Source organism: Temnothorax americanus, unplaced genomic scaffold (assembly GCF_048541705.1).
Source record: "Temnothorax americanus isolate GAGA-0224 unplaced genomic scaffold, ASM4854170v1 Scaffold4, whole genome shotgun sequence".
NCBI classification, from domain to species: Eukaryota; Metazoa; Arthropoda; class Insecta; order Hymenoptera; family Formicidae; genus Temnothorax; species Temnothorax americanus.
This window is the reverse complement of record NW_027509547.1, coordinates 1,627,158-1,643,801: the sequence shown is the minus strand read 5'-3', so window position 1 is coordinate 1,643,801 and position 16,644 is coordinate 1,627,158. Positions and strand designations below refer to the sequence as shown.

The 16,644-nt window shown below is 40.7% G+C and overlaps 1 protein-coding gene and 1 long non-coding RNA gene across 7 annotated transcripts in view; one reads left to right on the top strand and one right to left on the bottom strand.

The window, feature by feature from the left end:
• LOC143902436 (uncharacterized) overlaps positions 1-16,644 on the top strand; it is a 68,860-nt gene that overhangs the window by 32,835 nt on the left and 19,381 nt on the right. The window lies entirely within an intron of this gene.
• LOC143902428 (uncharacterized) overlaps positions 8,641-16,644 on the bottom strand; it is a 28,924-nt gene continuing 20,920 nt past the window's right edge. For 4 of the 6 annotated variants that reach the window (XM_077415316.1, XM_077415318.1, XM_077415321.1 and 1 more), the window contains 4 exons: positions 16,130-16,327; positions 14,868-15,060; positions 14,498-14,796; positions 8,641-14,030 (listed from right to left, as the gene is read on the bottom strand). In XM_077415316.1, the coding sequence (XP_077271442.1) occupies positions 13,455-14,030; positions 14,498-14,796; positions 14,868-15,060; positions 16,130-16,327 (1,266 nt within the window). In that variant the 3' untranslated portion in view covers positions 8,641-13,454. The remainder of the gene's footprint in view (positions 14,031-14,497; positions 14,797-14,867; positions 15,061-16,129; positions 16,328-16,644) is intronic. The other 2 variants (XM_077415317.1, XM_077415320.1) reach the window with 1 other exon arrangement.

Below are 16,644 nucleotides of genomic sequence, written 5' to 3'. Positions count from 1 at the left end.
ACCGGTTATTGGATTAAGTTTGCGTTAATATCTTCGCATTAGTTGACAATTTTTAAGTTTTAATTAATATTTCTTAAATACGTATATATATTTGTATAAATTAAATGCATAAAGTATATGTAATAAAACTCGTATACGCAAAAATTTATTTCGTATGGAAATTCTTCCGTATTTCAATTCTGAGTATATAGGTATAGCTCGCGAAGAGGATGCCCTTCCGAGCGAAATGCAGCGAGATCAAGTGAAAGCACGTAAATCGTTGTCACCAGTATCGTGATCGGTTACGTGCGCGAGGTACTAAAAGGAGATCCCATCCGGAGCGTGCATCAAGGGTGCGAGAGGATGCGAGAGGGAGAAGAGAAGCATCTGTAGCTGTTACTCTTTTCCGTTAGCTTCCCCATTAGCGAATCGGTTAAACGATGCAACAATCGGGGGCGCCATAATGCGCGTCGCGGCACGTCGTTTCGCGAGTAAAACAGAATGGAGCGTAATTTAGCGTAAGCGGATCAACGCGTTTGACCGTTTATTAGCCGATAATTATTATTAATTACGTCTCGCGAGTGTTTCAGCGTAGTTTCCGAATCGTCTTTAAGACGGCATTTGATCTCTTAACATTTAATCAATTATTTTTTATTGAAAAAAAAAAAAAACAAAGACAAAAGATTTTATTAAAAAATGAGTTAATAACAGAGCGTACGAGTTTTGCGGGATTGAACGTTTGTAATTTAAGGATTCCTATTGCGAAAATTGATACCGAAAGAAATGAATTATTTCAATTGTCTCTCAATTGGCGATATATATTTTTTCAAATCTATACTATTATTATAAAGCAACAGGGATTGCATTTTTTTTGTTCGTTATGATCTCGGAAACCAATGGACCGAATTTTTACTAAACGTATATGAAATAGGGGTAGAATTTCCCGGGGAGTGCTATAGGGTGTATAGTTTTTCGTTACCGATCTTCTGGAAACCGGTTTTTCTAATTTCTTCAATTTTTCGGTAAATAATTGACGGAATTTCAAAGAATTGTATATAAAACGGGTTGAATTTTCCGGGGAGTGCCATAAAGTGTATAATTTTTTGTTACCGATTTCTTTGGAAGCCGGTACTGAAATTTTTAAAATTAAAAACCATTTGACCGAATTTTTATTAAATTTCATATACTTTTAATATCGATTTTTTGAAAACCGGTATCAGAAGTTTTTTGAATTAAAAACCATTTGACCGAATTTTTACTAAAAGTATATGAAATAGGGGTAGAATTTCCCAGGGAGAACTATAAAGTGTATAATTTTTTGTTACCGAGATCATAGCAAATAAAAAAAGGCTACAAACTGTTTTTTTATTATAATAGTAAAGAATTTTACATAAAACAAGGGTAGAATTTTTGAGACTAAATAAGTTGTTAAATTCACATGTTAAATATTAATTAATTAATTAATATCGAAAGTCGCTTTTTCGGAAAATAATTGATCGAATCTTCCTGTGGTGTTATTTTTTGACCCGGTATTTATTCCTTATACACACACACACACACACACATACAAACACTAACACAAACACACATACACAACAGGTGTAAATCCGACCAGGCAACCTCCACGTGGTACATCTTGGGTAATGCTAATGCCGGCGGTATTGACACAAAATTGAGGTATGGCATATTATATGCAAAAATGCTTTATTTCCGAAATATAAGTTTGTAATATTGAAAATTAAAAAATGGCAAAAGCTACGCGTATGAGAGCAATGCATATGGAGAGAGGGAGAGAAAGAAAGAGAAAGAGAGAGAACGAGAGAGAGAGAGACTATTTGCGTGTCTTAATACACATGTTCTCCGGGGCGAAGCCCGACGGGGCATGCTAGTTGCTATATAATTATTTAAAATTAGTGTTGAAAAAGAAAAAGGCATGTGTCGAATGTAATTCCAACGATCATCATTATTTCTCACAGACGCTCGCCGTTCATATGCGATAAAACAATTTTGCTTACTGTAATCAATAAAATTTTACATTTCATACGGATCTCACCAATAGCGACGCTCTCCGGTTCCCCAAACGTCATCCCTTTGTACCGCGTGTTTCTCATAGTGCAGTTTAGCCAACGGGTTAGCCTCGTTTTCCGAACCGTACATCTACGTGCTCTACCATTTCTCTAACCGCGAACAAACTACATCGAAGAGCGATACATGTGTACGTATATGTATATATATATATAAAAAACCGCGAGCACCCCAAGCGAACGACCGGGACTCGCAGAGAGGCGACGCCGGTGGCCGCGGAGGCGGCGGCGGCGGCGGCGGTGGCGGCGGAGGCGGCGGCAGTGAAGGAGAGTCGTCGGTATCGCTGGTGTGCTCATGCATAATTCAATCAGAGTTAGACTAGAAACGTCAATACAGCTCGCAGATTATTTCTTTTCCCGGGCTGCTGCGCTCTCTCGCTCCGCGACTGTCCTCTCTTTTTCCCGCGCGCGCTCTGGCCCCCGCCAGCCACCCTAGTCGGAGCGCGGCGGGCGGAAGGGCGAGTCGCGGGGGGACGGGGTGGCGAGCGGGGAGCACCGAGGGGGGGGGGGGGGCCCGCACACACGGCACACAGTCGCGGGACTGAGAGGGGAAACGAGATTTCTCCTTCTGGCGCCTATCTCTCTGCTCTCCCCTGCCATATTTCTCCGCGTCGTCCCTCCCTCCCGCCCTGCACATCCACCCCTCTCTCCCGCCCGCCCGCCGCGCGCGCCCCTCCATCCCCACCCGTTCTTCTTTTATATTTTAATCAACTAATTCTGCGCAATGCGTACATTTATTGCGCCCTTTCGGACGGCGGCATCCGTCCACCCCCGTTCCCGTTCTCGCTCCCGCGTCGCTGTCCCCCTGCCCCACCGATCCCGATTTCCATCCCCCAACCCTCTCCCCGCCTCGTCCCCTGCCCGCGTGGCGGACCAGCCCGCGTTTTAATTGCAAATCTCACCTCGTTCGCTGATTCGATGGGATTTTTTCGCCACCGGCCAATGAGGACGATCATCGACGATACCGTCGGCTCTCGACCGGTGTCAATTTTTCGCCGTGTTTCTTCGCCGCGCACCGTCTCTTCCCCGATGGCCGATCGGGGCGATTTCGGTTGTCCTCGTCTAATTATGCGTGCGCGCGGCACCGCCGAAAAGAGGCGTAGCTATATCCCATCGTCTGCCTATAATATGCCGCTGTCCTTTTCCCACAATTTTTTTTTCGTCTCTCCCCGCATTTTCCGCGGGGCTTCAATTTTACGCTCGTTAATAACGATACAAAATAATAGCTTGAAACGCGACCCATTGTAATATTCTCGCGTTATTGAATCGCGGCGCAAAACAGAATTCGATCTATCTTTTTATCGCAAATGTATTTACCTGCGGTATTAATTAGGCATCGTAATGACTTTGTCTTTTTTTATCGCGAAAATGAAATTTTACGTTTCTATTGTGCCAATAATGCGGCGCTCGCGTGACGCCACGTGTCACTAAAACGCATGGCGCAGAGGCACTCACTTTGCCTTATAGCGAACGAAATGACGAGTGCGGATATGCAACATTGTCGACAATCGCGTTAAATCCCACACATTCTCGCGTGAAGCGCGTGTCGCAGCTTCGATGCGGCGATCGTGCGTATCAAAAAACATCGGCGGTATCGCTTGTGGTATTTGCTCTCTATCTCTCTTTCCGCCTCTCTCTTTATCTTCCTCTCTCGTGCGCGCGCGCGCGGATGGAATAAATATGTTCTCTCCAAAAACCTAATGGTTTTTCTTCAAGTACTTCCGTCGATACCTGCCCTTAATCTAGACGTTCATAAACCAGTTCACTTTCTCTGTCCCCACCCACTCTCTCTTCCTCTCATCTCTCCTTCTCGGTATGTGTGCGTGTCTTTTCTCGTACATTTCTGCCGGCGCGCGCACGCATATACGTACAGGACACGTGTGCCTCTCCGCGAAGCGTGTGCGCGCGCGCGTTTGTGCGTCCGTGTGAATAAACGCACGATACAATTAAAAAACCAGGAAGGCACACTCCGAGGGAGAGGGAGGAAGAGGATTGGGTGGCGCGCGTGCAAGAGAAAGTGCTACAAAATCGGAGAGCCGCGTGTTGAAGGCCGATAAAACGCTAATCGTCGGAGAATACATTTTGCGGAAACGATATAATCGGACGAGTCGAGAATGATTGAAGAATCTTTGATGCTGGGAGGTGTGCAGCTCTCGTTGATCTCTACCTAATTGTTTCTCTCGTCCACAAATATAAACTCGTTAAAGTTACGAAAATTTGTCGACTTGTGAAAGCCGATATAAATTAAACTGTTTTGATCCAGTACGTATAAATCCATTGCTTTACCCCTCCTTGCATCCGTCGTCGTGATATAACGTAGAAAAATCACTTTTGCGCGTTTACGACGTTGAAATCTGAGCTCGCACTGAAATATCGCCGGCATTTCAACCCCCGCTCGTATTCGCGCGCGTGCTCCCGGTCTTTTTTTATTTAAATATCTTACCCCCTGTGTTGCCTCTCGCGTTCAACAACGTGGTGAGCTTCTTTTTCAAGGTTTCCCGTGCCCGTCTTTTTCACGGCCTCCCCCTCCCCTCCTCCCTCTCGTCGTTCTTGGTCCCACATCCCTGTCGCCACAGCCACCCGTCTCTCTCTTTCTCTCTACCGCCGCGTCCCGGCAACTCCTTGCCGTTCTATCTTTCTCTATGACGGCAGGTACTTTTACCCTCCTACCCTCGAGCAACGACTATACCTTTGCCTTCAAGCAAAAAGGGAAATGAAAGCGAAACTGTTCGACACTGCCGACTTTCCGCTCTCGCTATCCCTCTTCTCCTTCAGCTTTTTTTCCGTTGGTCTCTCTTTCTCTCTCTCTCTCTCTCCCCCCTGCGTCTCCCTCTTTCACCCTCTTACCCTCTATCGCTCTACATGCGCTATGTCTCTCTTCATCTTTCTTTCTCTTTCTTTCCTTAGCCCTTTTTCTCTTTCTCACACCCTTCCGTTACACTCGCCAGCCCTATTTCCCTCTCTGGCTTACACGCTCGCGCCTCCTTTCCTTTCTACCGCCGCCCGCGCGGCTGCCATCCTCTTTCCACCCTTCTAATTTTTCCACCCCTTTCACTAAAATTAAAATCAATAGTAGCACCACGTGCCCGGGGACTATGCCGGAAACATTGCTACCCTCATCAGTTGCTGCCTACGCAGACTCCAACAGGCATTTTCCTACGTCGGCAGTTAATTTCTATTGATATATCTCGTCAATAGAGAAAATTTTTATTTTTATTATAACCAAAGCGCGTCTAGCACGCGTAACAACGTTGTAACGTTGAGAGAAAATAAAGCACATTTAATTAAAAAATATGTAATTAAAAATTAACACGAATGATGTAGATTTGTTTGTAAAATACTAGCCAGTTAGACGAGATACAAAGCAAATAATTTATCCGAACGTTTTATATATTTTCAATTTATCTAAAAAAAAAAAATGAGTTAAAATGCCTTTTTCTTGGAAATTACCACATTGTAATTTGTACGTGAAACTACATGTAGAAAAAGATGCACGATATATTTTGTAAACATGCAAATTCGTTAAATTAAGCATGTAAGCGTAATTAAAAGCGTATTTTTTTTAATAAGCGGGTTTGATTAGCGTAAAAGACGCGTCGATGATCTCGCAAGGCCAAAATAAATGCATATACATTGGGGGATGCGCCACGTCAGACGCGTCGGCTAACAGGCACGGTTCGATCCACTGTTAAAGCATACAGGTGGTCGACTATGCTTCCATCATTCCTTCGTTGCGAGTAAAAATTTCTATCATGCACGTGCTAGCCGCCACGTTCACACGCATACACGTACACACGGACACGTAAACGGTGTTTGCGTACGGAATTTTTTACACGTGCGCGAATAACAGAATAAAAATCTGACGCCTGCGGAATAAAAAGTTTTATTCAATAACGTTCGCGTTTGGCGTTAAGTGGTATTAACTCTTTGCTTTTCTAACAAATCTAGTAATATCGCGTTACACGAAATATTCTTTCTTTATCTCGCTCTATCGTTTTTTTGCAATTTTTACCGTTGCCGCGGTAATGAAGATAATTATCTGAAATTTCTATTATTTAGACCATTTTGTTAAATGATAATAGAGTCATATACATATACATCTTATAGTTGAAATGAAATTAGAAACGGTAAGTACTTTCTCCTTGAAATTAAAGCATATACATATATAATATGTATATATGTATATTTTTTTAAATCTCAATTTGATGTAAATATTTGTGGATGATATTTGGAACTGAAAAATTATTTTTGCAAATGAGCCCTCCATGATAATGTATTTTCCTAATATATTATACATAATACGCTGACATCGTTCAGCGGAGCATAACACGATGTTAAAATTCTGAAAATATACATTGTATATTCGTGCGTGAATTACGAGCCGCGGTGTAAAAAAAACGGCTGTTGCTCGCTCGCGAGACCTCCGCCGCGTACTCGATCTCCTAGCCCATGCCAAATCCACTTCCACGCTGAAAGACATATCTCGCAGGAGGCACGGGACGGTGTTCGTACCGTTACGGATACTGTCATAATTTAATGTAAAAGGCGCGCGCGGTCACGACGATGCCTTTCGCATAACGGAGCCATTCCTCCGGTCTCCTACCCCTTGGTATCCCAACCTCCCTGTATCCTATCCTGTCCCTCTATTCCCTTATGACCCCCTCGGCAGCGCCGTCGGTCCCACTCTCTCCTCTCCGTTTCTGTCTTTATCTTTTTCTCTCTCTCTCTCTCTCTCTCTCTCTCTCTCTCTCTCTCTCTCTCTCTCTCTCTCTCTCTCTCTCTCTCTCTCTCTTTCTCTCTCTTCCTCTCATCTCCCGCGTATTCGCGGGTTGCGAACGTACCGCCCTCACCGGTGCCCACAATACGATGGTGGTATTGATTTAAAAGTACATTCGTGTTTTCATAATGCCGTATCTGTACCGACGTTCAAACTCACCCGTCTCCGCGCCGCCCCCTCGCTCGTTCCCCCCGCGATCCTCATCCGCCTTCGACTATCCCCCGCGCACAACCCCTGGCACGCCGCATACATAACCCGAGCATGGGTTGCAACGACGCTCCCATCAGCACGGAGACCAATCAGACTGCCCCCTGATTTCCAGTCATTCCACTCGACTATTCTCCCTTGTTCTCGCTCTGATCTATCCGTCCATCTAGCCGTTCACCATCCGTCCACCTTCCGCTTGCCCCTTTGTACCTTCTCTTTCTGCTCCCGTTTCTCTTTCCTTTCGTCTCACCTTCTTTCCCCCTCCCTCTCTTTCCCTCTCTCTCTTTTTTCCTGTATCGATGCAGTTAAATCACTGTCCAGAGATTTGGCAGACAGCTAAATAGGATTGTGAAAAGTAATCAGTTCCGCGTATTAAAATGCGTGAATCATTGCCGTATATGTTCGGGAAAAATGAGCTTTTTGAAAGTTCTGTTTCAGAATGATTTAAATGTAGGAGCGAGAACACTAACGAGGAACTACGGGCAACAAATGGTACAATACGATGATTTTCCGATGATAAAATTAATAATTACTGCAGAGAGCGTATAAAATCGTCAGCGCTCGTTTTTACCGCCGTATCATATAAAATCATTAAAAGCAACGATTATTTAATTAATTATTGAAAGTTATTATATGTATGGAGGGAGAAACTCCGGCGCAATTTACGAGCAACCATCGGTAATCTTATCAAAGTACGTCATATATTAGCAACAAAGACAAAAAGAGTACTAGCAAAACAAATTATTTCTCTCGCTCAGGTTTGGCTATTTAATTAGGGTCCCCGCTGATCGTATATATTTTATATTTAGACTCGCAATCGTCAGGCATTAAATAACAAGATATCATTGATTTTTTTTACAAGGCTATAAAAAAAGCGGTTGTATAAGCGCGCTTGTATCATCGATTGCTAAATAAAAAAATACACGATGCAGCCTTGACGGCAATTATATCAGTGGAGACTCCTCCCACACGTTTCTCTCCCGCGATACATCGTTCGAAAGTGTGTGCGTCTGCAGTAATAAACAATACTTTATCCGACAATTAATCTGCACGTGGATGACCCGTCGATTCAACGCGCCTAAGTGGCGTCGGCTACTTATCCTTTGGTTTACCGCGAAACAACCTTTGCGAATTGTATTACTTTTTTTTCATTACTTTTTTTTCATTACTTTTTTGGCTAATAAATCTTATGCGGATAGACCGAAGCGTGCCTACGCAAAATTTCTCCACGCGAAAATGTAGTACGCATAGCTCTAATGAAATATCTTACCTTCCTGCGTTAACGACGTGTCAGATACGGCCTCGTTAATTAAGCGAATGCTTAATTAAATGGTTTATATTACGCAGGCATCGGACTGAGACGTATCTGACTCGTGTCTGACGAGTAAATTTATTCCACGGACGTACGTAATTATAAAACGAATGGGGGGAAAGATCCGCGGCGATTCGACCCCCTGATCGGGTTGAGATGATAAAGTAGTTCTCCGCTGAGTGACTTCACTACGGTATTTAAAAAATTGTTTCGTTGCTCGACTTTGTTCCGTTACGCTGTGGGAGCTGATATTTCAATGAAAAATGAATAAATCCTCGGTGTAGAAGGAACAACATTTTTATTTCTCGCATTTTGGTTCGTGAAATAGATAGGAGTGTTCACGCATATCTTTTAATAATTTTATATAACAATTTGATATAAACAGAGTATGCATTGTTTAATACAAATATTATAAAGCGCATGTACAGTTTCACATTTTGTGGAAACTTTGAAATGAAAAGTTTGGCGTAATAACATGCCAAGTATGAGAGAGAGAGAGAGAGAGAGAGAGAGAGCTCTCTCTTGATTTATCTACGTGTTCGATTATGGTCCCAATAAAAGTATCGCGATTTTTTAAATAACAATATATTAAGGATTAATTTTAAAAGATGCAGAGAAGAATGTTGAATTTTATTAATAGGAAAAGTTTGTTCGTTTTCGTGCAAAATTTGATGGCTCGGCATGTCATTAGATCAAACTTCTCATACATTAAAACGTAATATATCTGATTATATATACCTGTAAAATTAAGGGAACTAAATAAAATTTATCAGATTTACGCACTAACTTTAATTATAAACCATATGCGATACAAGCCGAAGAACTCCGCAATTGTGATAACAACCAAACGCTTTCTTTGTGCCCAATAGTTTATTTTTGCAAAATAAGTTGACATGTACAATGAGATAGCTTAGCGATTGTTAGAAATAAATGTCAGTAAGAAAAATCCTCCGCATGTGTTGTCTTCGCATTACATGTAATGAGCGCAATAACTATAGTATTACTTTTTTGTGTTGAAAGAAAGAGATGTTTAGTAGGAAATTGCAGTTTCTGACGTAGCTTACACCTTATAAAATATTAAAACAGTCTCGGACGTTGAAGCGTATTTAACGCTCCCTCATCAATATCCTTATCAATTTCTCTCTTATGCATTACGTTAAAATCTTCGCATTAACCCTCTCATGCGCAATATCGACTCTTTTAATAATTAATCAAATAGAAAATATTACGACAATGGAAATAATTCCCCAAAAATTTTGTGCCTCGTAAAAAAAATCGTGTGGAATTTTCAGTCCAAAAATGTTCAGCTTAAAATTGAATTTCTGAAGAAAATTGTTAACATGAGTGCATTTCGTGAACTGTAATGTCCGATTGATTTGCGCATGAAAGAGTTAATTTCTGTAATCATTCGCGAATACACGACATAGAAGGACGGACGCATGTCTTATAGCGGGTCCAAATTGCATTTATTAATTACATAAGAAAGACCGCAGTTCGTGTCATTATTTTACCACCTTCAACGCAACCTCGAATAGCTTGTAGATTTCTACAATCGAGTGTCGTCCTGTACTTTCACACGAACAAACCAGACATCATATTATCCTTCTCTGCAGAAAAAATTGTGCGTATATTTCGCAAAATATTTTTTGCATATTTCATAAAATTAATATAACAATATCATCGTTAAGCACTAATGAAGCTTCTATTAAATCTCTATATTAACCTATCTAAAAATATCTGCGATTTGCAGGATGAGTCATATAACTGGAACGAGTTGTAGTTCTTAATTCGTTAAAGATAGGAAAAACTGACAAAGGAAAAAATTGAATAGTATAATAAGGTCTATCTTTATATATCTTTTATAAGCTTAAGGATGCATCAGAAAAATGCAATTATTGTTTTTAATGGAATGTTTTTTACATAAATCGAATCTGATAAACATTTTGCGTATAAAAAAGTATTGAGATAAAATTATTAAGAATTAATAGTTTACGAAATATTTATACTTTATTTTAATAATACCTCGTAAAGTATTCATATTTTAATTATCTCACCTTAATATTTCTATCAAATAATAAAATTAATTAACTAGTATAGAGAAAGCACATAGTTGCTTTTAAAAATATAAATATATAATTTGCAATTATATATTATTTCAAATGTTATAACTATATGTTTCCTTTACAATTGATTCGTTTGCAATTAACAAGAATTGCAATACATCGTGATTGCATAAATCATCCTGCATAAACTCTAACAAAAGGTTAAACTCTATTTAACAAGATAATATTTAACAAGTACGCAACGCGATCACATATTTAGCGATTAATGAAGAAAACAACTCCTCATGTATTTATATTACATAAGTAATATATAAACGTAAAACAAAAATGGCATATAAAATATATAATTTTTGATTTATGGAAGTCAAAATTACATATTGCACTAAGATAACATGTGTTTTCTTTAAAATTTGTATAAACAAACAATCGTACGATCGTACCATTCTGATCGTGTGAAAGCTCCATATTTTTAAAGAGCACGGCGACGCATGTTTAACGGTAATAAGATAAGATAATAATCTTGTGGAGAGATAAAATATAACGCGCAATTATAAATCGATCACTACCGTAACATTTCCTGCTCCTCGTTCCTCCTCGATTTTGCATTATGCATTCGGACGACTTCTACTTTCGCAGTTGTAATACGTTTTCGAGTTCTAGATCTACGATAATCCTCTAAAACATGCTCTATCGGCAATTATCTTAGAGATCGCAATAGAGACTTTTAAATATATTTAGGGAAAATAAAAGCTTCCTCTCCAGCATGCAATAATGATCACGTTCGAAGACTTTGCTCTAGATCGCATTTCCGACCACGCCTATACGTGGATGAGAAACAGCAATAATCAGTATCCAATATCTCCAACTCGCAGGAAACTGAAGATAATGCGCGCTAAGAGCCACGTTTTGTTTAAATACCGAGATACGTTCCTCGCGTAATTATAGGCTGGAGGGGTCATCAAAACGTATGGCCGCGCCGCGTTTCTGTAATGTCAGCTAAGCGCTTCGAACATGATCTCAATCGACAGAGTTCTGTCAAAAGGATGATTAAACATTTAATTATGGATAAGAAAAATTTCCAGCGTCTCGACCCATTTATACCGATCTGTTGAGAAATTCCATGTTGCTCGCGCTTAGCGCGAAACCCGGGTGATCCGTACATCGAAGTAGATCGTTTTGATTTTCTCATGGAGCAGAGTGTGTAAGTATAACGGCGGTAGTATAGGAACAGTATTTGCGAAAGTCAAGAGGATATCTGATACGAAAGAGGGGATATTCTCCGGGTATATACAGGTTAAGAACAATTCAATTTCACATCGTGAAAACTCACGGCAAAGCATCGCAAAGCATCGTCAACATTCGATAACGTTTTATAACATTCAACGTAATCATATAAAATCTGAAATGTCAATAACGTAATGTTACCCTCTCAACGTATAGTTATACACAGATAAACGACGCTCGTCGACTCGTAGGTCGATTCGATTCGCTTTCTTAAACTATTTTGGCACTATAATTCACGTGTTAGGTTTCTAAGCGTCGATTTCGACATCCCGAAACGCCTATGAAGCTAATAAAAAATCTTTAACATCGTGCGCGCGCTTAAATGTACACGTGTTCCCTACCTAAACGTGTATTATGCTTTTTATATTACGCATGAGCCTCGTTATATGTATATACATTCGATGTGTATATGTATACACCGACTTGTTTACTAAATACCGATGTTTAGAAATGTAATGTCTCACGCTCTAAGGAACTTACGATTACTACAATGCATAATATCGTTATAAGTAGCGATTCTCGAGTGGCTTATCCTGGATCGAAAATGTTAATGAACTCGTAGCAGCTACGAACCGAGACTCCAGGCATGTACGAATTTTAACCACGCGCGCGCGCGTATCTAGGAAACGAATTTTATTTAATTTATTAACGCTTTTACGGTATTGAAACTACACGAATTTTAAAAGGAACCGACTTATCTATTATTAAAACTTTTCTCTTTAAAATTACGAATTTTAAATATCTAAAAATTATTTAAAAAGTAATTAAAATTTTGATTTACGAGTAATTAATTTTACCATCAAAAAGTGAAAAATGTTAATATTTCGTGAAAGAAATTTAAAATGTGACTATGCACTCTTGATGAAGAAATAGAACTTAGAGAAAGATTGAGTATATCGCATATGTATATTTCCTAATATCATTAATGTTAATTTCACGAAATATATGACTACGACACTATCACAAGTCGAGTGATGAACTGTTACGTCTACGTGAAATTACGATGAAAAAGGGTTCTTACTTGCAATGCTTTTTTGATTAGCTCCTGATCGACGTACGTTACGCTTAACATTAATCATTATCGCTCGTTTGTTTCGGCCGTGAAAAGTTCTCCAATCAGCTTGAACTAAATAGCACGGTCCATATAAAAGACATATTCCTTTCATATTTTAAGTTACATATGAAATAAGCGATTTTCTGAATTAAAAATTAAAAAAACGTAACTGCCGATCCATGTGTTACACTTTTCGTTATGTGCACGAAAGAAAAAAATTTTAATCGCCATTATGTGTGGAGTGTTTTCACGGCGACCGCATCTCTCCTTCTTTGATTAAATTGCTTATACATATTACACGCTAATTTCTTACGTAAAATCCTCCTCGTCGCATAAAATTTGCGTAGGTACTCGCGAAGGTACTCGTCTATTCGACTCAAATCTACGAGATCGTTGCCATCTGCTGAAATAGATAGTAGTAACCGACCATTACGATGCCGATTCCGTTATATAATATTCGCTACATATATTAGAGAATAACATAATTCCTACACCATTAGTACACCATTAACCGTGTGTTCGCTGCATTTTTTTTTTTTTTTTTTTTTTTTTTATAATCCCTGACTAGTATCTTTCGTTGCAATTTATCCCGAGGATGTTGCGTCCCGACGACACACAGTCGAGAAACCGACGGCGACGACGAGGGGAGCGGGACGGCGGGGGATGGGAGATCCTTCCTTGATTGGCGCGCACATTAACTCTCTTTCTCCTCGATCGGACTCACCTCGTTCTGCAGCAGCTCGAATTTCGGACTCAAGCTCGGCAGCATGCCCCTGGTACTCGTTTTGATTTGACTGTACTTATTGTAGATGTCGAGCGATTTCTTACGATCCATCTCGAGCGTCTCCTCGATCAGTCGCGGCGGGATGCTGCCCGCTCGTTTGTGACTCGGCACGAAGACACTGCCTTCCGGCTTGCGTGCCGCCGTCCTGTCCCCCTTGTGCTCCGGCGTAAGCGTGCCGTTACCCAGTTTACGCTGCTGTTCCTGGAACGCGTCCTCCTGAACGTCGTCCTTCAGCAGCACGCCGGTTATCACTGGCTTGTTGTTCTCCGCCTTGCTGGCGAAGTCGTTGTTTAGAGCTTTCTGCTCCATAATCTCGAGCTTGTTCGGCGTCGTGCCGTTCACTTGGAGATTCGGATTCGATCGCACGGCATCTGGAAAACTGTCGATATCCAACGAGTCCTCCCGTACCACCGCGTTCACAACATCTTGCAGAGACGACATATCTTTTGATTTTTCGAAGAACTGCGGCTGAAAGGAAACGAACATCTTCCGTGCTATAAGGATCTTTTCTGATCGATCTACATATGTATAGTGTGAGATTTCAAGTATAGATTAATATCAATATCAAAGAAATTTTTCAACATTAATAATTTAAATGATTTAGCGAATTAAATCTCCAAAAATGTAAATTGTAAATTGTCAAATTGAAAATGTAAAATGTAAAATGCAAATTGTAAAATGTAAAATGTAAATTGGTAACAAAATGTAAATTGTAAATTGTAAAATATAAATTGGTAACAAAACACTTTTTAAATCTTAATTAATCTTATTTTAACATAAAAAAATACATTAATGAATAATCCATGGTTGAAGGAATAAATTTTATTAGCTTAAGCTAGAGTCGATACAGTGTTGCGGGGCTCTACTCTTCTTTTATTTTCTATCAAAATGAAACGAAACGATAATTGCACACGGGAAAGGATTCAAATAAATTAACTACTCTCTTTACTTACACTTTTGTTCTCCTCTTCCTCTTCTTCACTAGTAAAATTTTTGGAGTCGTCTAACAGTATCTTGTCTATATCCGGCGATTTGTCGAACTCCACCCATTTCGATCGTCCCTCCAGTTTCCTCGACGGCACATCGGACTCGTAACTACCACCGTACATGGGGTAACCAAGGTGGCCGGAATCGTATTCGACTTGATTGCCGTAGCGATAGCTTGGATTAGCCGAACCTTGGCTGGATATCGATAGATCTGACTGTGACAGACCGGTGTTGGTGCTCCCGAACAGTCGCGTATTTTCGAAAGCTGCATAAGAAACGACAAAATAGAAGATAAATCACAAAAACGACGTGTTACGCCATCACGAGAATAATCACCTGAAGATCTGTCGTCCGGTATTTCCTCCCTGTGCACCAGAGCCTGTTGATCGGTGACACCAGTAGTCACATCATCGGACGACCCTTTGTTACCCTTCGTCTCTTCCTTGTCATAATCTGACTGCACCTCCACCACAAATGAACACCCGCTGTCCTTGTATATTGACGTGGGTTTGTTATCTTCCATCGTTACCTGAATATAATAAAATATATTCATAAATTACGAATTATAATTATACTGCTTTTTCCTCTGTTAAAAATATTAATATAAAGTATTCGAACTATACGTAAAGTATAGTCTACAGTTTTCTTTTTTGAAACAAAGGATTGATCTAGTGTATTATATTTGTTTCAACAAGTACGTTTTAAATATTTTTTTGAGCAACAATCAAGTTAAAACGAAATTCTGCTACAACCTCGAAATTAAATATTTATATACACAAAAGTAATACGTGCAGTAAGCACTAGTTATACTTAATGTCGAATAATTTATGCAGTAGTGACAAAATAATGGTTAAAAAAAAAAAAATTAAAAGTAAAGTGTAACGCAAATTTCTTTCCTAAAATCAGGATGATACTCGAGTAAATTCATTATTCTGGGCAAACCTTCCAATTCTCCCACGGGAATTCGTGCGTATCTACTCATTCCATTATTTTTTTCCCCTTTTTTAATGCAGGCCCGAGTTACGGACCCGAATCGGCTCCACGCCTTTTCCTTGTTCGAAAGTTTGGGGCACTTTATATAGGTGCGAGAAGAACGGATTGAATCAGAGCGCGAGTAGAGAGCATTTAGAGAGATCGGGGTGGAAAATGAGGAAGCGTGCGAGACCGTCAGACAAACGATAGAAGGAGGAAGAGAAAGAGGGAGAAGGAGGGGAAGGAGGATGTGCCGCGGTCAGAGAGGAAGAGGAAACGTAGGTGTCGGCAGAGGCGGCGAGCGGCTCGACGGACGATTTCGAGAATCTTCGACGCGAACGAGCCTCGCCGCGAATGAGACGAGGCTCGTAAGTAGGACGGATAGGTGGGGGCGAAATTGCCCGGCACAACCTCCGACCTTACCAGGGTCGGCCAAGTTCGATAATTACGAATCTACTCCCCGGCCCGAAAACGAGCCCAGTCTCTGACCCGGTTACCGCGCGACTCCGCCGACTCACTTAGGCGTCGTCTCATTTAGGCGATAAATGTAGGGAGAAAGGAAAGGGATTTATACAAGCGACGCGTTTTCGTCGCAACGCCGGAAATTTCCCGCAAGCCGTACGTACCGCACGTTCCTCCGTTTCCACGATAAGATGATTGTTCTTGAGCGTGAGGGTGATGATGTTCCCGTTCGCGTTCTTGCTGGTATGATTGCCGGAAGTGGTGGTGTACTCCATCACGGCCGCCGCCGCCGGGGCAACGTTTACGTCCTCCATCACCTCGGTCTCGCACATGTATCGGGGTACGTCTAGGCCATTCACCAACTGAAAATGCATAGAAACAAATTCGCGCGATGAGGCACGCGCGAGGAAATCCAGAACAGGAATCCAGAAATCCGTTTCATTCGTCACTGCCGCGCGGCGGAGTGAAATCTCGACGAGAGCGTAAAAACGTGCGAGAAAAGTTTAAGAGAGAACATTTTTTCCCTTCGTCGATTATTAAAATACAAAGCGTCAGTTTAAGAAAAATTAAATCAGAAATTTAAAGAGATACTCTACGTTAATTTTTCTTTTTTTTTCTTTCTATATGAAAATAAATCACGACGTTACGTTTATACTTAAAATAGAAAAATCTGCGGCGT